The 22,890-nt window shown below is 48.7% G+C and overlaps 1 protein-coding gene across 2 annotated transcripts in view; it reads left to right on the top strand.

Moving 5' to 3' along the window:
* Positions 1 to 5,436: 5,436 nt before the first annotated feature.
* CHD1 (chromodomain helicase DNA binding protein 1) overlaps positions 5,437 to 22,890 on the top strand; it is a 151,633-nt gene continuing 134,179 nt past the window's right edge. The window contains exons 1-7 of one of the 2 annotated variants that reach the window (XM_040421579.1): positions 5,437 to 5,546; positions 11,054 to 11,199; positions 13,254 to 13,446; positions 13,596 to 13,721; positions 16,494 to 16,564; positions 17,276 to 17,440; positions 21,529 to 21,779. In XM_040421579.1, coding sequence (XP_040277513.1) covers positions 11,153 to 11,199; positions 13,254 to 13,446; positions 13,596 to 13,721; positions 16,494 to 16,564; positions 17,276 to 17,440; positions 21,529 to 21,779 — 853 coding nt within the window. In that variant the 5' untranslated portion in view covers positions 5,437 to 5,546; positions 11,054 to 11,152. Of the gene's footprint in view, positions 5,764 to 11,053; positions 11,200 to 13,253; positions 13,447 to 13,595; positions 13,722 to 16,493; positions 16,565 to 17,275; positions 17,441 to 21,528; positions 21,780 to 22,890 lie in introns of both variants that reach the window. The other variant, XM_040421578.1, reaches the window with a different exon arrangement.

The raw sequence follows: 22,890 nt of genomic DNA, 5'->3' as shown, positions 1-22,890 counted from the left end.
CCAGGAGACAGGCCAGTACATCAGGAGACGTGGAGGAGGCCGTAGGAGGGCAACAACCCAGCAGCAGGACCGCTACCTCCGCCTTTGTGCAAGGAGGAACAGGAGGAGCACTGCCAGAGCCCTGCAAAATGACCTCCAGCAGGCCACAAATGTGCATGTGTCTGCTCAAACGGTCAGAAACAGACTCCATGAGGGTGATATGAGGGCCCGACGTCCACAGGTGGGGGTTGTGCTTACAGACCAACACCGTGCAGGACGTTTGGCATTTGCCAGAGAACACCAAGATTGGCAAATTCGCCATTGGCGCCCTGTGCTCTTCACAGATGAAAGCAGGTTCACACTGAGCACATGTGACAGACGTGACAGAGTCTGGAGACACCGTGGAGAACGTTCTGCTGCCTGCAACATCCTCCAGCATGACCGGTTTGGCATTGGCTCAGTAATGGTGTGGGGTGGCATTTCTTTGGAGGGGCCGCACAGCCCTCCATGTGCTCGCCAGAGGTAGCCTGACTGCCATTAGGTACCGAGATGAGATCCTCAGACCCCTTGTGAGACCATATGCTGGTGCGGTTGGCCCTGGGTTCCTCCTAATGCAAGACAATGCTAGACCTCATGTGGCTGGAGTGTGTCAGCAGTTCCTGCAAGACGAAGGCATTGATGCTATGGACTGGCCCGCCCGTTCCCCAGACCTGAATCCAATTGAGCACATCTGGGACATCATGTCTTGCTCTATCCACCAACGTCACGTTGCACCACAGACTGTCCAGGAGTTGGCAGATGCTTTAGTCCAGGTCTGGGAGGAGATCCCTCAGGAGACCGTCCGCCACCTCATCAGGAGCATGCACAGGCGTTGTAGGGAGGTCATACAGGCACGTGGAGGCCACACACACTACTGAGCCTCATTTTGACTTGTTTTAAGGACATTACATCAAAGTTGGATCAGCCTGTAGTGTGTTTTTCCACTTTAATTTTGAGGGTGACTCCAAATCCAGACCTCCATGGGATAAAAAATTTGATTTCCATTTTTTTATTTTTGTGTGATTTTGTTGTCAGCACATTCAACTATGTAAAGAACAAAGTATTTCAGAAGAATATTTAATTAACTCAGATCTAGGATGCGTTATTTTTGTGTTCCCTTTATTTTTTTGAGCAGTGTATATAGTGTCGCCTCCTAGTGGCAGCTGGGCGTATACCCCAGGTGCTGTGTCCCCCAATGACATAGAGAAAACTGTTATCAGTTGAGGCTGTGTCCCTACGTAGTCTACACTGTCATATCATACTGTGCAGAAACGTCCAGTTGTCAATTTAGTTGGAAATTTCTAGGAGGAATAATGGAGAAACAAATGCCTAAGCTGCCCAAGGAGAGCAGACAGGCCTGCAGACTGCTTGTCCCCTCCTGCTGGTATGAACTTGGTATGACCACCTCAGATTACTACAAGCACAGTCAAGGTCTGACGCTCCAAGAGACAGCACAAGCAGGGACTGAAATGCACATTTCTCGAAGGCGTAATCCTTTCTAGCAGTGACAACACCAACTTCCTGCCAGTGTCTCAGCGGCTGAGCAGCAGCCAGCCAAGCAGAACTTCCTCACATAGGTAGGACGCAGCCATCGGAAGAACAGCACTTACGTCAAGCCTGGCTGTCACTGTCTAGGATTCGACCCATTGACACTGCCCCTTTGTAAACCCCGCCCATGTGCAATCCTCAACTGGCCACACCCCTGGGTGACAACAAACACGCGGTTGCCGGGCAAGGGGCAAAACTAGAGCTTTTCGTGTGATTCTACGGCCTGAGCTACGTGTCCTGCAGCGCAAAACCACTGTGTGGAGGGGGCACAGAGGAGGCAAAACCACTGTGTGGAGGGGGTACAGAGGAGGCAAAAGCACGTGTGAAGGGGGCAATGAGGAGTCAAAACCAATGTGTGGAGGGGGCACAGAGGAGGCAAAACCAATGTGTGGAGGGGGCACAGAGGAGGCTAAACCAATGTGTGGAGGGGGAACAGAGGAGGCAAAACCAATGTGTGGAGGGGGCACAGAGGAGGCAAAACCAATGTGTGGAGGGGGCACAGAGGAGGCAAAACCAATGTGTGGAGGGGGAACAGAGGAGGCAAAACCAATGTGTGGAGGGGGCACAGAGGAGGCAAAACTAATGTGTGGAGGGGGCACAGAGGAGGCAAAACTAATGTGTGGAGGGGGCACAGAGGAGGCAAAAGCAATGTGTGGAGGGGCACAGAGGAGGCAAAACCAATGTGTGGAGGGGGAACAGAGGAGGCAAAACCAATGTGTGGAGGGGGCACAGAGGAGGCAAAACTAATGTGTGGAGGGGGCACAGAGGAGGCAAAAGTACGTGTGGAAGGGGCACAGAGGAGGCAAAACCAATGTGTGGAGGGGGCACAGAGCAGGTAAAACCAATGTGTGGAGAGGGCACAGAGCAGGTAAAACCAATGTGTGAAGGGGGCACAAAAGAGGCAAAACCAATGTGTGGAGGGGGCACAGAGGAGGCAAAACCAATGTGTGGAGGGGGCACAGAGGAGGCAAAAGCACCATGCGGACGGGGCACAGAGGTGGCAAAACCGTGTGGAGGGGGCACAGAGGAGGCAAAAACCAATGTGTGGAGAGGGCACAGAGCAGGCAAAACCACCGAGTGGAGGGGGCTGAGAGGAGGCAAAACCACAGTGTGGAGGGGGCACAAAGGAGTTACCGTATTTTTCGCCGTATAAGACGCACTTTTTCCCCCCAAAAAGTGGGGGGAAAATAGCAGTGCGTCTTATACGGCGAATGCTGCCGATTTTGTCGGGTTTTTAATGATACACCCGCCGCGATGCCGTGCGGCGGGTGTATCAGCTGTGAGGGAGGCGGGACTGGGGGCCGGCATCTGCTTTTAAAATGACAGCGGGGCCCGTGCAGTGACTGTGTTCTACTACACGGGCCCCGCTCACTGTATGATCCTATGTCTAATAGTTACCGTAATTGTAATTGTATGTAATCAGGAGCGCTGTGTATTGCTGGTACTTACAACTAGAAGCGGTAGGTAGCAGAGAGGAGGGAGGAGGGAGGAGGCAGGCCGGGAGGACGGAAGCCGGCAGCGTGAGTCATACGTCATGCGGCTGCGCCGCCCACTTTATGAATGAATGAAGCAGGCGGCGTGGACGCATGACGTATGACTCACGCTGCCAGCGCCCGTCCTCCCGGCCTGCCTCCTCCCTTCTCTCTGCTACCTACCGCTTCTAGTTGTAAGTACCGGCAATACACACAATTACAATTACGGTAACTATTAGACATAGGATCATACAGTGAGCGGGGCCCGTGTAGTAGAACACAGTCACTGCACGGGCCCCGCTGTCATTATAAAAGCAGATGCCGGCCCCCAGCGTGTATTGAGGGTCATTCACTACAGGGACACTTATGGAGGGGATCTGTGGATGACACATAGCATAAGATGCTATATATGTGTCATCCACAGATCCCCTCCATAACTGTCATACACAGATCCCCATAACAGTGCCATCCAGAGATCCCCCATAAGTGTCACCCAGAGATCCCCCATAAGTGTCACCCAGAGATCCCCCATAAGTGTCACCCACAGATCCCCCATAAGTGTCACCCACAGATCCCCCATAACAGTGCGCCATCCACAGATCCCCCATACATGTCACCCACAGATCCCCCATAACAGTGCGCCATCCACAGATCCCCCATAACAGTGCCATCCACAGACCACAATTAGTTCAAAACCCACCAAAAGCACACCTTTTGGTTCAAAATATTTTTTTTCTTATTTTCCTCCTCAAAAACCTAGGTGCGTCTTATAGGCCGGTGCGTCTTATAGGGCGAAAAATACGGTAATAATAGCTTATAAGGTGATGTATGGTGACCAGTGTAACTGTAGGTGACTTTATAAGCACTCACAGCAGCTATCACACCACTTATATACTCCCCTACAAACTTAGGGTACTTTCACACTTGCGTTAAACTTTTCCGGTATTGAGTTCCGTCATAGGGGCTCAATACCGGAAAAAAACTGCAGTTCTATCCTAATGCATTCTGAATGGAGAGCAATCCGTTCAGTATGCATCAGGATGTCTTCAGTTCAGTCACTGTACGGTTTTTGGACGGAGAAAATACCGCAGCATGCCAAAATTCTGGAACACTTGACGGTATTTTCCAATGAAATGCATTAAGGCCAGATCCGGCCCCAAGTGTTCCGGAAAAACTGATCCGGTTTTGCGGTCTGCGCATACCTTTAAAAATGTGAAAAAGATAAATACTGGATCCGTTTCTCTGGATGACAACTGGAGAGACGGATCCGGTATTGCAATACATATGTGAGACGGATCCGCATCAGTCTACAAATGGTATCCGTTTACGGCGACTGAACTGCCTGCCGGAATCCAACAACGCAAGTGTTTAAGTACCCTAGGACCCCTCACCAGAAATCACAGCCTGCACTCTCCCTGCTCTGCTTCCGCTACCGAAAATCCGTTCCATTCATAAGGCCTCTTTCACACTTGCGTTGTCCGGATCCGTCGTGCACTCCATTTGCCAGAGGTGCCCGCCGGATCCGTAACAACGCAAGTGAACTGAAAGCATTTGAAGACTGATCCGTCTTCAAAATGCGTTCAGTGTTACTATGGCAGCCAGGACGCTATTAAAGTCCTGGCTGCCATAGTAGTAGTGGGGAGCGGGGGAGCAGTATACTTACCGTCCGTGCGGCTCCCGGGGCGCTCCAGAATGATGTCAGAGCGCCCCATGCGCATGGATGACGTGATCCATGCGATCACGTCATCCATGCGCGTGAGGCGCCCTGACGTCACTCTGAAGCCCCCCGGGAGCACGGACGGTAAGTATACTGCTCCCCCCGCTCCCCACTACACTTTACCATGGCAAACAGGACTTTAGCCTCCTGGCAGCCATGGTAACCATTCAGAAAAAGCTAAACTTCGGATCCGGTAATGCGCCGAAACGACGTTTAGCTTAAGGCCGGATCCGGATTAATGCCTTTCAATGGGCATTAATTCCGGATCCGGCCTTGCGGCAAGTGTTCAGGATTTTTGGCCGGAGCAAAAAGCGCAGCATGCTGCGGTATTTTCTCCGGCCAAAAAACGTTCCGTTCCGGAACTGAAGACATCCTGATGCATCCTGAACGGATTTCACTCCATTCAAAATGCACTGGGATAATCCTGATCAGGATTCTTCCGGCATAGAGCCCCGACGACGGAACTCTATGCCGGAAGACAATAACGCAGGTGTGAAAGAGCCCTTAATGTGGCTTGCAGAAATCCATGCGCCTGCTGCCCTGTTCAAGTGACTGGAACGGATTTTTAGTCCCTGCGTGTGAAAACACCCACAGCTCTTGTATGGGGCGGGAAAAAGCAGTCACATGATCTCATGACGTCATGCCCTCAAAGAAGCCAATACATTCTAGGCTTTACCGTGACGTCACGCCTGGGGTTTCCATCCATCGTGAGTTTCGGAGGAGCTCGGCGGCGTCATGGCGGCTGCCAGGAGATAAGAAGAAGGTGGGAGCGAACCGGCGTAGAATCTGCGGTAACCTCGACCGTCCTCTCGTCCTTTTATTCGGTGAAAACCCGCCGAGTGTTGGTGGCAGCGGCGCGAGGCCGGCCCGCTCAGGCGTCCTGTAAACAAAAGCACGGTAACTCTCCTTGAGCGGGGATTGGAGGGAGATCCGGAAGGAGGCCGCAGGGCAGCGCGCACGTAGCGGCCTATGTCCCCCCGCGGCGGTCAGTGACTGGAGGCTTGTGAGGTAAGAGCGCGGCTCCGGTGCGGACAGTGGGGTAGGCCTCGGGGGAATGACTTCTCCCAGCACACCGGAATGCGGGCGGCTGGAGTCCTGGGGCCTAGAGTGCCGGGCTGCCCGCCTCATGGTTGTGCAATCCGTGCGCCATGTCCTGGACACCTCCGCAGCCTTGTGTGACCTCCATGACTGTACGGTGTGACATGTACTGGACCTGGCAGAACCGCCAGTCTGTCCTGCTGTACTGGACCTGGCAGAACCGCCAGTCTGTCCTGCTGTACCATGTATGACAGTGACATGTACTGGACCTCACGGAACCTCCCGTCTATCCTGCTGTACTGGACCTGACAACCGCCAGTCTATTCTGCTGTACCATGTGTGACATGTACTGGACCTGACGGAACCTCCAGCCTGTCCTGCTGTACCATGTATGACAGTGACATGTACCGGACCTGACAGAACCTCCCGTCTATCCTACTGTACTGGAACTGGCAGAACCTCCCGTCTATCCTGCTGTACCATGTGTGACAGTGACATGTACCGGACCTGACGGAACCTCCAGCCTGTCCTGCTGTTCTGGACCTGACAGAACCGCCAGTCTATCCGGCTGTACCATGTATGACAGTGACATGTACTGGACCTGGCGGAACCGCCAGCCTGTCCTGCTGTACTGGACCTGACGGAACCTCCAGCCTGTCCTGCTGTACCATGTGTGACAGTGACATGTACCGGACCTGACAGAACCTCCCGTCTATCCTGCTGTACTGGACCTGACAACCGCCAGTCTATTCTGCTGTACCATGTGTGACAGTGACATGTACCGGACCTGACGGAACCTCCAGCCTGTCCTGCTGTTCTGGACCTGACAGAACCGCCAGTCTATCCGGCTGTACCATGTATGACAGTGACATGTACTGGACCTGGCGGAACCGCCAGCCTGTCCTGCTGTACTGGACCTGACGGAACCTCCAGCCTGTCCTGCTGTACCATGTGTGACAGTGACATGTACCGGACCTGACAGAACCTCCCGTCTATCCTACTGTACTAGACCTGACAGAACCTCCAGCCTGTCCTGCTGTACTGGAACTGGCAGAACCTCCCGTCTATCCTGCTGTACCATGTGTGACAGTGACATGTACCGGACCTGACGGAACCTCCAGCCTGTCCTGCTGTTCTGGACCTGACAGAACCGCCAGTCTATCCGGCTGTACCATGTATGACAGTGACATGTACTGGACCTGGCGGAACCGCCAGCCTGTCCTGCTGTACTGGACCTGGCGGAACCGCCAGCCTGTCCTGCTGTACTGGACCTGGCGGAACCGCCAGCCTGTCCTGCTGTACTGGACCTGGCGGAACCGCCAGCCTGTCCTGCTGTACCATGTATGACAGTGACATGTACTGGACCTGACAACCGCCAGTCTATTCTGCTGTACCATGTGTGACATGTACTGGACCTGACGGAACCTCCAGCCTGTCCTGCTGTACCATGTGTGACAGTGACATGTACCGGACCTGACAGAACCTCCCGTCTATCCTGCTGTACCATGTGTGACAGTGACATGTACCAGACCTGACAGAACCGCCCGTCTATCCTGCTGTACCATGTGTGACAGTGACATGTACCGGACCTGACGGAACCTCCAGCCTGTCCTGCTGTTCTGGACCTGACAGAACCGCCAGTCTATCCGGCTGTACCATGTATGACAGTGACATGTACTGGACCTGACAGAACCGCCAGTCTGTCCTGCTGTACCATGTATGACAGTGACATGTACTGGACCTGACAGAACCGCCAGTCTGTCCTGCTGTACCATGTATGACAGTGACATGTACTGGACCTGACAGAACCCTGCTGTATAATACTGTATTGACAGTACTGGGTCTGTGCCTCCACACCACAAAAGATAGGTCAGCGGGTCCGCACCACGATGCCAGGTGCACCCCGCCGGTGCCCGTATTTTGCAGGTTCACGGTTTAAGTAAAACAAATATAAGTGACCGAGTAAATTTGAGGCTCGGACATGGCTGTGACATGTCGTAGTTTTATTCCGGCTGCCTCTCGGCATGTTTGCCGTGCTGCTGCCGGAACTCCGCCCCGCCCCCATCATAGTCAATGGGGCTGGAGCGGTAGTCTGGGGGCACACGTGCACTAGCGGCAGCACGGATCCGACAGGCTGTTCACCCGCCAGAACAGACTGCCGGAGTTCCTTGCCGCTAGTGTGAAGCTAGCCTTAAAATGGTTGTCCAAGTAGAACCCAAAAGATGTGATTTCTACCATGTTCCTCGCCTGCCGCTTTCAGCGTCGCTCTCTGGTTGCTGTGGTTTGTTCACCTTGGTGCAGTGGTGACGTCTCATACATACCACGTCACCACTGCCGCCAATCACTTGCATCACAGTCATATGCCGTATACCGCTGAGGCCAGGGAACGTCTGCACAATGACCTGCTGCGTATGGGACGGTGGCGCTGAACGACCAGAGCGCAGTGCTGGAATTGGGAGGGGTTAACTGGTATCACTTGCTTGTCTTTCTATGGCTATGGAGTTCCGGCATGGGATCTCAAAACGCATCTGTTTAGAACGTATGATATCGAAAATAAACTTACCCGATCCGGCACTAAAACCATTGTCGATGGGTGCTGGCCGACATGAAAAAAACGGATCAGGAACCTTTTGACTTTCACTTTCGGCATGGGAAGGCTACAAAACGTCATGGAATGCATTCTGGTGCACCCCGCCCTGTTGTGTCCGTAGCCGGATCTCAAAACCGGAAAGGAAAACGCAGACGTATCACTTTTAGGCTCCATTCACACGTCCGCAAAATGTGTCCGCATCCTTTCCGCAATTTTGCGGAAAGGGTGCGGACCCATTCATTCTCTATGGGGACGGAATGTGCTGTCCGCATCTACATTTGCGGATCCGCACTTCCGCATCCGTGCTTCCGTTTCCGAAAAAAAATAGAACATGTCCTATTCTTGTCCGCAATTGCGGACAAGAACAGGCATATTCTATTATGTCGGCAATGTGCGGTCCGCAAAATGCGGAACGCACATTGCCGCTTTCCGTGTTTTGCGGATCCGTGACTCCGTGTATCCGCAAAACACATTGCGGACGTGTGAATGTAGCCTTAGGCTACATTCACACGTCAGTATTTTTCTATATCCCGATTTTCGGTCCGTTTTTTGCGGATCCGTTCCTGAAAATGTTTCCGTATGTCATCCGTTTTTTGCGGATCCGCAAAAAACGGAAACATGTATAAATTTCAATAAGCAAATAAGGCTACTTTCACACTAGCGTTCGGGTGTCCGCTCGTGCGCACCGTTTGAAGGGGCTCACGAGCGGCCCCGAACGCATCCGTCTGGCCCCAATGCATTCTCAGTGGAGGCGGATCCACTGAGAATGCATCCGCCTGCCAGCGTTCAGCCTCCGCTCCGCTCAGTGAGCGGACACCTGAACGCTGCTTGCAGCGTTCGGGTGTCCGCCTGGCCGTGCGGAGGCGAGCGGATCCGTCCAGACTTATAATGTAAGTCAATGGGGACGGATCCGCTTGAAGATGACACCATATGGCTCAATCTTCAAGCGGATCCGTTCCCCATTGACTTTCAATGTAAATCTGAACGGATCCGCTCAGACAACTTTCACACTTAGAAAATTTTCTAAGTTTTAATGCAGACGCATCCATTCTGAACGGATGCGAATGTCTGCATTATCGGAGCGGATCCGTCTGATGAAACATCAGACGGATCAGCTCCGAACGCAAGTGTGAAAGTAGCCTTAAGTTGTTTGGATTTCTTTGAAAAAAAAATAAAATTAAAAAGTAATTTCCAGGAACGGAATCCGCATAAAACGGATGACATACGTAATGACATCCGAATGTCTTCTGTTTTTTGCGGATCCATTGACTTTGTATTGTACCAGGATCCGAATTTTGCGGAAAAGAATGGGACATGTTTTATATTTAAACGGACATGCGGAACGGAACAACGGAAATGGACAGCACACATTGATCAGGAAAGAAACAGATCAGGAAAGAAAAAACGGACGCGTGAATGGACCCTTACTGTTGCCGCAAGGGAATTTTATTTAATTTGGACGTCCCTTTAAATGCAGAGTGCCCCTTTATGTCCTGTAGTGTCGGCCATTTCCATACGTGATTATTCCTTCGGAGCACACAAGATGATTGTACCTATATCTATGTCTTTACTTCGCTAGACGTTCACTGCCTTTTGAATCCGGAAATAGATGTGTATTTGCATGTCACGCACGGTCTGCCCCGACGGCAGCTCTAGTAATGCCCTCTGAGTGCGCCTGCAGATGTGACATTACTAGGGTGCATTTATCTCCTTCTCAGTCCTGAAGAAAGGTAAAGGTGACGTATGCCTGAGTCGTCCTTTCCCTGTATTATTAGTGATAATATTAGTGATAAATATTAGGTCGTCTGCCAGGTCAACGACCGAAGCAGAAATAGGTTATTAAAGCGGATCTGTCCCGATATTGGTACTTGGGGTGTGGGGGTGTCAAGTTTCCATAGCATCGAAATAAATGTCTATTCTCATCTCAGACATTTCTGGCATATCTACAGAATACGCCCTCCGCCTCTGATAGCTGCAGGTCCCATGTCTGCCCATGGACGTGTCGTGTGTATGTGTACAGTGCTGCCCACTATAGATTCATGCTCCCCTGCCCATGGACCCGCTGAGGCATTGTGACCTCCCAGTCGTCTGGAGCCATCATGTTGCACCCCTAGACCTCTGTGGGACCTGACTTATGCCCCAAGGTCCTGCGACCGGACTGGTTGAATAAACTTCTTGGGGTGGGGTCACAGCTACAGCGCATTTTCTGTTTTTTTATTCCAGTATTGGAACATAAAAATGAAAAAATATAATAATATGGAAGCACCAGATCCGAGTGTGCCGGACCCCAGTAGCGCCCAGTGCACCCCATTGACTATATAATGGTGTACCCTTGGGTATTTCTCAGTGACTGGAGCCCCCAACACAACCTCTAAAACCGATGTGAACCTAGCCTTGGGCTGATCTAAAGTGGAGAGCTGCTTCTTCTTCATTACACTGCACCGCCGAGACGACGGGCAGTGTAATGAACAGGATGGAGCGCCCCATCCTCTTCAGTCAGATGTCGGACCCCCGCCAATCAGATATTGATGACCTATCCTAACGATAGGTCCTCAATATATGGCAGGATAACCCCTTTAAAAGTGTTTCCTGCATTTTTGCAGCCATGTGCCCTTTGCTGTATATTTACTGTTGTGGTGATTTACTAATGTCTTTTTCTTCTCTTTTCAGGCCACGTTTTGTTAGTGTTTTAAAGAATCGGAAGCTTAATGTTGAAGTATTAACAGCTCGCCCATCTTGAATTAGATTTTAACCTGAGAGCATTTGACAATGAACGGGAAGAGTGATGAGGAAAGCAATGGCGGTGCAAACTCAAGGTGAGGTTTACTTTGTTACATCAGCGGTATTTATAGATGTCAGACTGTCGTTTTGTGACCGTTGCAAAATGGAAAATCTCTGCAGATAATCTGCTCTGACGTATAGCGAATAAAGGCTTTCTCTCAGGCAGTGATCGGCAGATAAAAGGTTAGACTAGATTAGTACAATAATGAGCCTCACATACTGGCAGCATGGAGGCTGAGCGCTGGGGTCCTAAGTTCAAATCAGATCAAGGACAACATCTGCATGGAGTCTGTATATTCTCCCCGTGTTTGCTTGGGTTCCTGTCCACACTGCAGAGACTTACTGGCAATTTAGACTGCGAGTGATAATGCCTGTAAAGCGCTATATATGTGAGTAATATAAATAAGTATACGCACGCTCCTAACCTCCTGGGCTGTTTCTAGACTGCTGAACATGGCATGTCCTAGGACAGTGATGGCTAACCTCCGGCACTGCAGCTGTGGTAAGACTACGACTCCCAGCATGCTCCATTCATTTCTATGGAGTTCTGAGAACAGACAAGCAAGGAGGCATCATGGGAGTCGTAGTTTTACCACAGCTGGAGCGCTGAAAGTTAGCCATCACAGTCCTAGGAAGAGGCCTAAGTGCTCATGAAGAGCTGCAACCTCTTCATTCAGCGGGGAGGGTCTCTTTAAGGAGCAGCGCTTCATGCCTCATGCACATGACCGTATCTGTTTTTGTGGTCTGCAAAACGTGGCTACCGGCTGTGTGCATCCTACATTTTCCATTCCGCCGATCCCGCAGTATGTTACAAATGTCTATTCTTTTCCACTAAACAGGAAAGAATAGCACATGTTCTATCATTTTTTGGGGGGGCTGCAGAAAGGACATAAGGATGCGGAAATGAATGGGTCTGCATCCGTTGCAAAAAATGTGGACTGAAGCGAAGGACGTGTAGATGAGGCCTAAAAGCAGGCAACACTGGTAACGCAAATAAATATAAAATACCAACAGTTCTATCTTTCAATAACTATTGTCCTGCAGTTATTTCCTATGCTGCTTTCTGGCACTGCCATTTAGGTTTGTACCGGTATCGATTCGATAACGGGATTTGCCTTTTACCGATACTAGGCTGCCTATACTACTGCGCAGCCAAGTATTACAGAACATGGCACACGCTGCTCTCAGCGCACACCATGTTCCCTCAGCAGCACAGGGGACAAGGAAGCAGTCTATCCCTCCCCCTGTGCCACTGCCACCAATGAGGAGATGGTGCGGAGGAGGGGAGGGACTGTGGCCACTGCGCCACCAATGAACATAATTAAACGTTAATTATCTTAACAGTATTAAAAACATTGGTAGCGCAAAGCGCCCCCCCTCTTAATATTAAAATCATTGGTGGCAGTAGCCACAGGGTCCTCTCCTCATCATTGGTGGTACAGTGGCAGTTGTGATCGGAGCCCCAGCAGTGTAATCCGGTAATCCTCGGATTCCGATCGGTTACCATGGCAGCCAGGACGCTACTGAAGCCCTCCATGGTAATCTCCCTGCTGCTGTGTGTACTAGGCACAGGGCAGCAGGGGAAGTGTGAAATCCTATTCACCCTCATAGAGGGGGAAATGGTTATTAAATAAAAAGTAAAAAAAAAAAAACACCAAAATATTAAGTATAAATCACCCCCTTTCCCAATTTTACATATAAAATATATAAACAATGAATAAACTTTACATATTGCCACGTCCCAAAATTCCAAACCATTAAATTATAAAAAAATAAAATAAATCTCCTATGTGGTGGGAAAAAAAAACAAACGCGTGATTCAACATTTTCTTTTTAGTCACCTTGTCCCCCCGAAAAATAGGACAGGACTGTTCAATTATGGGCAGGATGTTCCATAAAATGCGGATTGCACACGGCCTTTTTGGTGGTGTTTTTTTTTTTTTTGCATGGTATCGTGTATCGTAATACTTTTTTTATGGTATCGCAATGTAATCAAAATTTTGGTATCGTGACAACCCTACTGCCATTGATAGTCTCTTCTTTGATGCAAAGCTTAGGTTGTTTTATATATTCTTTCCTTTCTCAATAGCCGATCAGATGATGATTCTGGGTCGGGATCTGGTTCTAGTTCAGGGAGCAGCAGTGATGGAAGCAGTAGTCGATCTGGAAGCAGTGACTCAGATAGCGGATCAGAATCAGGCAGCCAATCGGAATCAGAGTCTGACACCTCAAAAGAAAAGAAAGTTGTGCCATCAAAGCCACTGAGAATGGATGGAGCAGAGGTAAGTGTGATGTGGAATAGGAAGATAGTCTAAAGCCATGCATTAATCTCCTGTAACTTTCTACAACACTGTGGCACACAGTGGTTGCCTTTTTAAGTATGGATTATTAGATACTTATATTGATGTTTTTTTCGCATTCCTTTTTGCAGTTCTGGAAATCCAATCCCAGCATTTTAGCTGTACAGAGATCTGCAATGTTGAGAAAACAGCAACTGCAACAACAGCAGCAATTGCAGCAGAGGCCCCCAGCGTCTTCGAACAGCGGCTCAGATGAGGCATGTATATTATATTGTGTTGATAAAGATAATGTCTGCTTTCCAAAATGTAGAAGTTTTACCTGTGTCTACACATTGGGCAAACATCACCGCTTATTTACCCTGTCATTGCTGCAGACACTCCTCAAATCTAGCTCTAACCAGACACATTCCTGTAGAAAATGTATTGCCATAAGGCCTCATACACATGAAAGGGCAATGTATGAGATCGCATGTAAGCATCCAGACTGCATATGTCTTTGTGGTTCCGTATTTGAGAAGTTTTCCACTTGAAGCAATGCTTCACTAAGAGAATTCTTAAGTAAACTAACTTTTGATTTACACCGCCCCATTCAGTTTGATGGTGTGGTGCTTTTTTTGTTTTTTTTATTATTATTTTTTTATAAAGGCAGTTATGCTTTGCTAATCTTGTGCTGACCCTTAAGACTAATTCGCACGAACATGTGTGCCCCATGCCTGTGGACCATAAATTGCGGTCTGCAATCCGCGGGTACAGTCTGTGTACATGCCGTTTACAAACGATGATAAAGTCCAATCTTCAGTCGTGTCTAGCAGATGTGGCCCCATTAAAGTCACTGTGTGCGCATTAGGGATCGACCGATATTGATTTTTTAGGGCCGATACCGATAATTTGTGAACTTTCAGGCCGATAGCCGGTAATTTATACCGATATTCTGGGAATTTTCATTTTTGAGAAAAAAAAAAATTCCTACACAAATCTGCTGAAAATTAATATGTTTATTGTTAATGTGTATTTTTTTTGTTTATTGTTAATGTGTATTTTTTTTTATAAATCTTTTTCATTTATACTTAATATTTTTGTGTTTTTTACTAACTTTTAACCCCCTTAGGGACTAGAACCTTTGTCCTATTCACCCTGATAGATCTCTATCAGGGTGAATAGGATCTCACACTGTCCCTGCTGCTCTGTGCTTTGTGCACACAGCAGCATGGAGCTGAACATGGCAGCCAGGGCTTCAATAGCGTCCTGGCTGCCATGGTAACCGATCGGAGCCCCAGGCTTACACAGCTGGGGCTCCGATCGGAGGAGCAGGGGAGAGGGGATCCTGTGGCCACTGCCACCAATGATTAATACTGGGTGGGGGGGGGGGGGGGCGCACTGCGCCACCAATGTTTTTACTATTGGCCGGGATTGGGATGGGGGGCGCACTGCGCCACCAATGATTAATACTGGGGGGCTTGGGGGGGGCGCACTGCGCCACCAATGAAGATAAGTCTATTGATCATTCATATACAGGAGGCGGGAGCTGGCTGCAGAATCACATAGCCGGCTCCCGACCTCTATCAGCGGTAGCTGCGATCCGCGGCACCTGAGGAGTTAACTACCGCGGACCGCAGCTATTGCTCATAGAGGTCGGGAGCCGGCTATGTGATTCTGCAGCCAGCTCCCGCCTCCTGTGTATATATGAATGAATGAAAGGCTTATCTTCATTGGTGGCGCAGCGGCCACAGCCCCTCCCCTCCTCTTATGTTCTATCCCCTCATTGGCGGCAGCAGCAGCAGAGGGGGAGGAGACACTGCTTCCTTCTCCCCTGTGCTGCGGAGGGAACACAGAACGCGCTGTCAGCAGCGCGTTCTGTGTTCCCCATACGTTATCGGTATATCTGCAAAATTGATGCCGATACCGATAACGTTCAAAATCCTCAATATCGGCCGATAATATCGGCCAAACCGATAATCGGTCGATCCCTAGTGCGCATACAGTCCGCAATCCGGCACTGAGCTATTACTCTCATGTGCATGGGCCCTTAGTGTGTGCTACACCTTTATATCACAGACACTGGTTGCAAGCTGCAGCTAATTGATTATTGTGTGACTGGCATCTGAGCAGTTAGTCAGAGGGAGGAAGTTCTGTTTGTCCTCTGTTCAGTACCCCGTGATAAAATTGTGGGGTTCCACTCAGTTACTATGGCTTTCCTGGGCCTTGTGCAGGCACTCAGGCCTGCCATAGGAAACTGCCTGTCAAGCTCTGCCTGCTGCAGGGCTTAATAAGCAGCTAGTAAATTTCCTGTAGATTGCAATTGGGTTACTATTGAATAAGCAGTCAGAGGATCACGTGTTGAAGTTCCCTATGGGTGTAGCCACATATTTGGTTCTTTTGGTTCAAAACTAGGTATGAGGTGTCTGGTAAGGGAGCTGCTGCGTGTGCGTGCCTATGCATGCTCCCATGGTTCTGGCCACCATAGAGGCTGGTGCTTTTTCCTATAGTGTGCAAGGGCAACCACTCCTGAATTACAGGATGGTCATAACCATGGAAACGAGCAGTGTATAATGTCATTGAAAAATGAATCAAGCCAGCAAAAGAAGCAATATGGATAATCACAGTACATTAGTAAATGGCTTGTATTAACCTTATCTACATAATAAATGCTATTGGCTGAAGTGAGACAACCCCTTTAATAGTTTCCTCTCCTGTTATGCCTGATTTTGACTTCAGAAACTGCATCATAAGACCTGAAAGTGGCAGCACCCTAAGGGGACTAAAAAATGTAAATAAAATAAAAAGACTTTAAAAATAGAAAAAAGCGCAAATATAAAAAAAATTCTAATCTCCGTCCGCACCGCAAAAGGATAGAACATGTTGTATTTCTTTGCGGTGCGAAGGCACGGACAGAAATGCATTAGAAGCACTCTGTAGTGCTTCCGTGCTTCGTTCCGCACCGCAGCTCCGGATTGCGGACCCATTGCGGGCTGCAATACGGCCACAGCTGTGTGCATGAGGCCTAATTTTTTTATTTTGTTTCCTTCCAGGAATCCTCCAGCAGTGATGAAGACTCGGATGAGAATTCCTCAAGTGATAATAAAAAGAAGCAACCCAAAGAGTAAGTTTTGTGTTCTGCGATGAGCTCTTGCTCCTATAGTGCATGTGTGCCAATGCCTTGTCTGTCGTTTCAATGCTTCTTGGTGCTGGTGTTATTTTCATTGCTTTTTCCAAGGAGTTTGGTCACCTCCGAATTTAGTACTTGTTTATCCTTACCCTGTGTCCATACCTTTCCAGTTGGCTAGATGCTGACTTGCCTTATGTTGATCAAATGAATCTTTCCACCATTATGGGAGTAATTGGATGGAGGGAGGCAGTTGACTTTGTCTCTTAGTGGATGTCTGGTGCTTGTCTCAAGTTTCTTGCTTATGTATTTCTCTGGTATTGCAGCTTCTCTGTCCCAGTCTTTGTTCTGCCAGTCCTAACCACCGATTGTGCTTGCATTACTCCGGATAATATTGTAGCGGCTTCTTGCAGTGTATGTCTTGTTCTGCTTCTCAGTATATAGTATGTGATTCCGTTATGTGCCATTCTTTTGTGATAGAAAAGTAAAAATATGTTGGTTTATAATGTTTGTTGATTTTCAGAACTAATGCTGTAGATACTGTATGTGGGTTTTAATTGTGTTTCGTTTTGTTTCAAATGGCAGATGAAGACATTTAAAGGGTGGGGCTTATCAGTGGGGTGATGCTCCCATGTTGTAGGGTTTTGTTTGTGAGGCAAGCATGCATGTTGTAACTTTTCATAATTTCCACCCTCTCAATATATCCAGTGAAGATTGGCAGATGTCCAGCTCAGGTTCTGGTAGTTCCTCATCATCGGCCAGTTCCAGTTCAGATTCCGACACAGGGGGGGATAGACAGAAAAGCAGCAGTAGGGACAGCGAATCTGATTATGAACCGAGCCATAAAGTAAAAAACAAGAAATCTCAAAACAGGTAAGGGCTAGACTCTAATGTTGGTCTTCTTTTAACGTTAAGTAATTTCTGCAGTGGTCACCTTCAGGGCTACCATGCAGACATTAGTAGCATCTGCTTTAAGAAATGTGAAAAATCTTCTATTGTGTGATTCACTTTCATCCTAATGAAAATACATCAGCACATGGATGAAGCGGACATAAATATTTCTCGCCCATATTCATTGGGGGACACAGGAACCCTGGGTATAGCTATGTCCTCTAGGAGGCGTTGACAGTAGTAAAAGCTGTTAGCTCCTCCCCTGGCAGCTATACCCCCTCCAGCCTGGAGAGAGCTTCAGTTTTTTCTAGTGTCAATAGGAGGCAAGACCCGATTATTATTATTATTTTTTTTAGTTTATTTTTTCCTTTTTCAGATGGGAAAACAGTGGCCGCCTCGCCTCCCTGTTCTCCCGCAACTGTCGAGTTGCGCCAGTGCCGGTTATCCGCACTGCTGCCTCCCCCACAGAAGACAAGGTGGACCAGGGCAGCCTCGCTCCCTGCATCCTGCCAGCCAAGGGGTCACCCATCCAAGCCCCCCTTCTCCAGCGTCCTGCCACTACGGTGCCAGTAGCTGAAGGGGTGACCCTGCTGGACCAGAGGAAGGGTGAAGATGGCGGCAAGACAGAAGATGAGATGAGTACACGGGACTAGGTAAGTATTAACCCCCTCCCTCCCCCTTGGCATAGTTTCCAAGGGTTAACTAGTGCGGGCAGTAACAAGGCCACAACTTATGTCTTACTGAGGACACACAAGGCTGCCTGGAGCGTTTTATTTATTGGTGTGCGGTATGCACAAGACCCGGTCCAGATTGGTAGGCTGTGGCGCCTCCACATCCCTCCTTCTACCGGGGCACCTCCGTTGGTCCGGGTGTGCTACGGTATCTGCACGAAGGCTTCCACCTTTCTCTCCCAAGCAAGAGTTCCGGAAGCATGTGGCGGGGACGCCCTCATATCTCCTTAGCGGGAGTTCTCCCTCCATACGTTTTTTTCCCTTCCTACCCAGGGTTCTACGGGAGATCATGATGGAGGGCATTCCGACAAATCCTAGTCGCTCCGGATTGGCCCCGTCGCGCGTGGTACGCCGACCTCGTTCTCCTTCTAGGAGATGTCCCTTGGTCACTGCCACTCAGACGACCTTCTTCCCAAGGTGCATTCTTACATCAGCATTTTGCTGACGGCGTGACTGTTACCGCCATTCTGACGAGGAGACTGTGTTTAGCGGACGTCATCAGCACTATGACTCAGGCCTGGAAGCCTGCATTGCCCAGGATCTATTATAGGACCTGGAGGTCCTTCCTGGGCTTCTGTGACAGCCGGGACATCCCCCTCACTCTGTTTTCTCTCCCCACGGTCCTATCCTTCTTAATCAGGGTTGGACCTTGGTTTAGGCCTTAGTACCTTGATGGGTCAGGTGTTGGCGCTTCTGTCCTTGGGCAGCTTCCACCATCCTCTAGTTCTCTGGTGCCATGACAACCTTCCTTTGGGAGTGGCACATACGGTTCCTCCGTACCGTCCTTTACCGCCTTGGGATCTGAATTAGTTCTCTCAGCGTTCCAGTCTTCTCCCTTTTGAGCCCTTGCGGGAGATCTCACTCCAGCTCCTGTTCTAGAAGGTAGTCGTTTCTTGTGGCTATCACATCCATCAGACAGGCGTCTGAGTTGGGGGGCGCTCTCTTGCAGAAAACCCTTCCTGGTTCTTTACAAGAATAAGGTGGTTCTCTGGCCCATTCCTTCTTCTCCCAAAGGTGGTCTCTGACTTCCATATCAATGAATAAATTGTCCTTCCTTCACTGTCCCTCTCCTTCACTCCCTACGGAAGGGAGTTACATTATTGGACGTTGTCAGAGCTCTGATCATTATTGGCAGTCTACAGTCCCTTCTGGTGTACGAACACCCTTTTTGTCTTCGCAGGGTTCTCGCTAGGGATTGGCGGCTTCCGAGGTGGCGAATGGACGTTAGGTTTGGCCTGCAAGAGCTGAGGCATACCGCGCCCGGAGCAGGGTGTCACGGCTCACTCCGCCAGAGCGGTGGGTGCTTTCTTGGGCTGGGAGGAATCGCGTTTCGACTGCACAGTTGTGTAAGGTGGCTACGGGTCCTCCTACACACGTTCACAAAGGTTTACCAGGTGCATACTTATGCATCCACGGTCGCTGCCTTGGGCCTCGTGGTCTTCCAGGCGACAGTTCTTAGATGCCTGCAGGGATGCTTGCTTCCATGGGTCTGTGGTTTTTTTCCCTCCCTGTGGACTGCTTTCGGACGTTCCACGGTTCCTGTGGCCCCCAATGAATATAGGCGAGAAAAGGAGATTTTTGTATAACTTACCAGTAAAATCTCTTTCTCGCTCTTCATTGGGGGACACAGCACCCACCCAGTATTGTTGTTCGACCACAGTTGTGGCTATTGCTGGTTTGAACCCCGTTGGGTCTTTTGGAATGGTTGGTGTTCTGTGTTTTTTCTTTGGTTGGCTTGCTTCTCCTGCTGCTTGTACACAAACTGAAGCTCTCTCTCCAGGCTGGAGGGGGTATAGCTGCCAGGGGAGGAGCTAACAGCTTCTACTAGTGTCAACGCCTCCTAGAGGACATAGCTATACCCACGGTTCCTGTGTCCCCCAATGAAGAGCGAGAAAGAGATTTTACTGGTAAGTTATACAAAAATCTTTTTTTTTTTTTTTTTTTTCTCCCTGTTGGATAGGCGTTTAAGTGTCATAATGTCCATTATTAAATGCTCTGATTCTTCTGGAAAGTGGAAATCTGTTTATAGATCAAATGACAAAAAATACATCCCTGATTTGAGTCACGTACAGCTTTATATTCAGTGTTATGGAGTCACTTTCATTATCCATAGAGCACGTGAAGTATGGTAATTCCCTTTGACTTTTGGTGAAAGTCACATGTAGAGAATTGCACATGTAGCAAATGCCTAATAGACTTCTGATCTCAGAAATGTTTCTTAAAGGTGTTTTCAGAGATTTTTATACAGATGACACCTCGGAACCCTGCCGATCAGCTGTTTGATAAGGCACCAGTGCCCACAGTAGCACCGCGGCCTTTTCTCAGCTCGACAAGCAGTCGTACATTGTACAGCCGCTGTGCTTGGTATCGCAGCTCAGCCCCATTCACTTCAATGGGGCTGAGCTGCGCCTAAGCCTGTGACTAATGAACGTGATTTCGCACGACCCAGGCAAAGCTGTAAGTAGACTGCGGCGCTACTGCGAGTAACAGTGCCTTCTCCAACAGCTGATTAGCAGGTGTCCCAAGTTTTTGGCTTCCACTAATCAAATACGCAGAGGATAGGTCATTAGTTAAAAAATCCCGGAAAACTTTAAGCTGAACTTGATACTGTCAGCAGAGTACACAGCACCATTTAAAGGGATATTCATAGAACATGGGTGCCATAACTTCTTTTTGCATGGAGCAGCTGTTGAGCATGCACACTGTTATTACATTTAGAGTACAGCGCTTGACTGTCAGTCCTATAGAGTATTATGGAGCATCGGTGTATACTCCCAACTGCTGCTCTAGTCAAAAAAGGGACACATAACCCCCAACTTCTGAATACTGGACCCATCTTGGTAGACGACATTGGTATTGCTTGGTAGATGACACTTGTGAAGCAGTATTGGTGTCTACCAGATGCGAGCTTGGCATTCCCTGTTTTCTACTAGCTGCAGCGGGAGGATGATGGTATTCCTCTTGATCTTCTTGGTGAGTAGACGTGTGACAGTAGTTGGTTGGTCTCGTGCAAGAGTCTTCTGATAAGGCACTGTCAAACGGCTGTGTCTTTTGTGGCTGCATTTTAGTGTTCATACTATGGGCACAATGACTGACTTCCTGCAGTTCTATTACCTGGAATTAGATCACCAAAGATCCTGTGGTCATTTATCAATTTCAGTGGAGCCGGGGTGGGTCACTTCATTAAATAGACAGGTCTATTTAAAAGATTGTTTTAGATGAACTGTAGCTGTACTTAAAAAAATAGATAAAAAAAATAAAAAATGTACCTGGTGTATTGGATATGCGCATTATATTATACAATTTATTTGTTTACCAAGTGATTTATTTTCATTTCAGGTCTAAAGCTAAAAATGGGAAAAAAAGTACTGGTCAGTCGAAAATGGGGGCAGATTCCTCTGATGAGGACTTTGATAAGAGAGGATCAAGGCGGCAGGCCACAGTAAATGTAAGCTACAAAGAAGATGAGGAAATGAAAACTGACTCTGATGACTTGTTGGAAGTGTGTGGGGAAGATGTCCCACAACCAGAGGAAGATGAGTTTGAAACAATTGAAAGAGTAATGGATTCACGGTTTGGTCGCAAAGGAGGTATATGAACTATTGTTCGTTATTGTAAGGTTTAGTATATTAAAAAACATTGCTGTGGTTTAAGTCTAAGGGCTCTTTCACACGAGCGTATGCCATGCGAGTCATCCGCTGCGTGAATGACAGGCAGAGACAGGGAACGTTTACATGATTGATAATGCTCCGTGCCTCTCTGATCTTTTTGTTGCAAAATCACAGTGACAACTTTATCTCGCTGTGATTTTGTAGTAAAAAGGTCACAAAGAGGCATGGAGCATTATCAATCATGTTAATGCTCAGTGTCTCTGCTCTCCAGTGCGGGGCTTGGCTGTCATTTACGCAGCGGATTACACGCACGGCATCCGCTTGTGTGAAAAAGCCCTAAGGGCTCATGCACACGAACATATATTCTTTCCATGTCCGTTCTTGTTGTTGTTGTTGTGTTTTTTTTTTTTTTTTTTGACTACATACAGAACCATTCAATCATTCAATGGGTCTGCAAAAAACAAACTGTAGTTACTCCGTGTGCATTCAGTTTTCATATGTCCGTTTTTGTCCCCAAAAAAATAAAACATGTCCTATTATTGTCCGCATTATGTACAAGGGTAGGACTGTTCTATTAGGGGCCAGCTGTTCCGCAAAATACGGAATGCACCCGGACGTCATCCATATTTTTGGTGGATCCGTGTTTTGCGGACCGCAAAATACATAGTCGTGTGCATGAGCCCTAACTAGCTCATGACGCTTTCAGTCATTGTCCACCTATTTGCACTTGACAGAATGTAGAGAATGCTGTCAATGGTTCTGCATTTTTTTGTTTGGTGGTTGAATGCATTTTTAATTAGGCTACTTTCACACTAGCGTTCGGAGCGGATCCGTCTGATGTTTCATCAGACGGATCCGCTCCGATAATGCAGACGTTCAGAACGGATCCGTCTAAGTCAGAAAGTAGCCTGAGCGGATCCGTTCAGACTTTACATTGAAAGTCAATGGGGAATGGATTCGCTTGAAGATTGAGCCATATAGTGTCATCTTCAAGCGGGTCCGTCCCCATTGACTTCCATTATAAGTCTGGACGGATCCGCTCGCCTCCGCACGGCCAGGCGGACACCCGAACGCTGCAAGCAGCGTTCAG

Source organism: Bufo bufo, chromosome 2 (genome assembly GCF_905171765.1).
Source record: "Bufo bufo chromosome 2, aBufBuf1.1, whole genome shotgun sequence".
Classification (NCBI taxonomy): Eukaryota; Metazoa; Chordata; class Amphibia; order Anura; family Bufonidae; genus Bufo; species Bufo bufo.
Note: the sequence above shows the minus strand (reverse complement) of the source record. Positions and strands in the feature narration are given on the sequence as shown.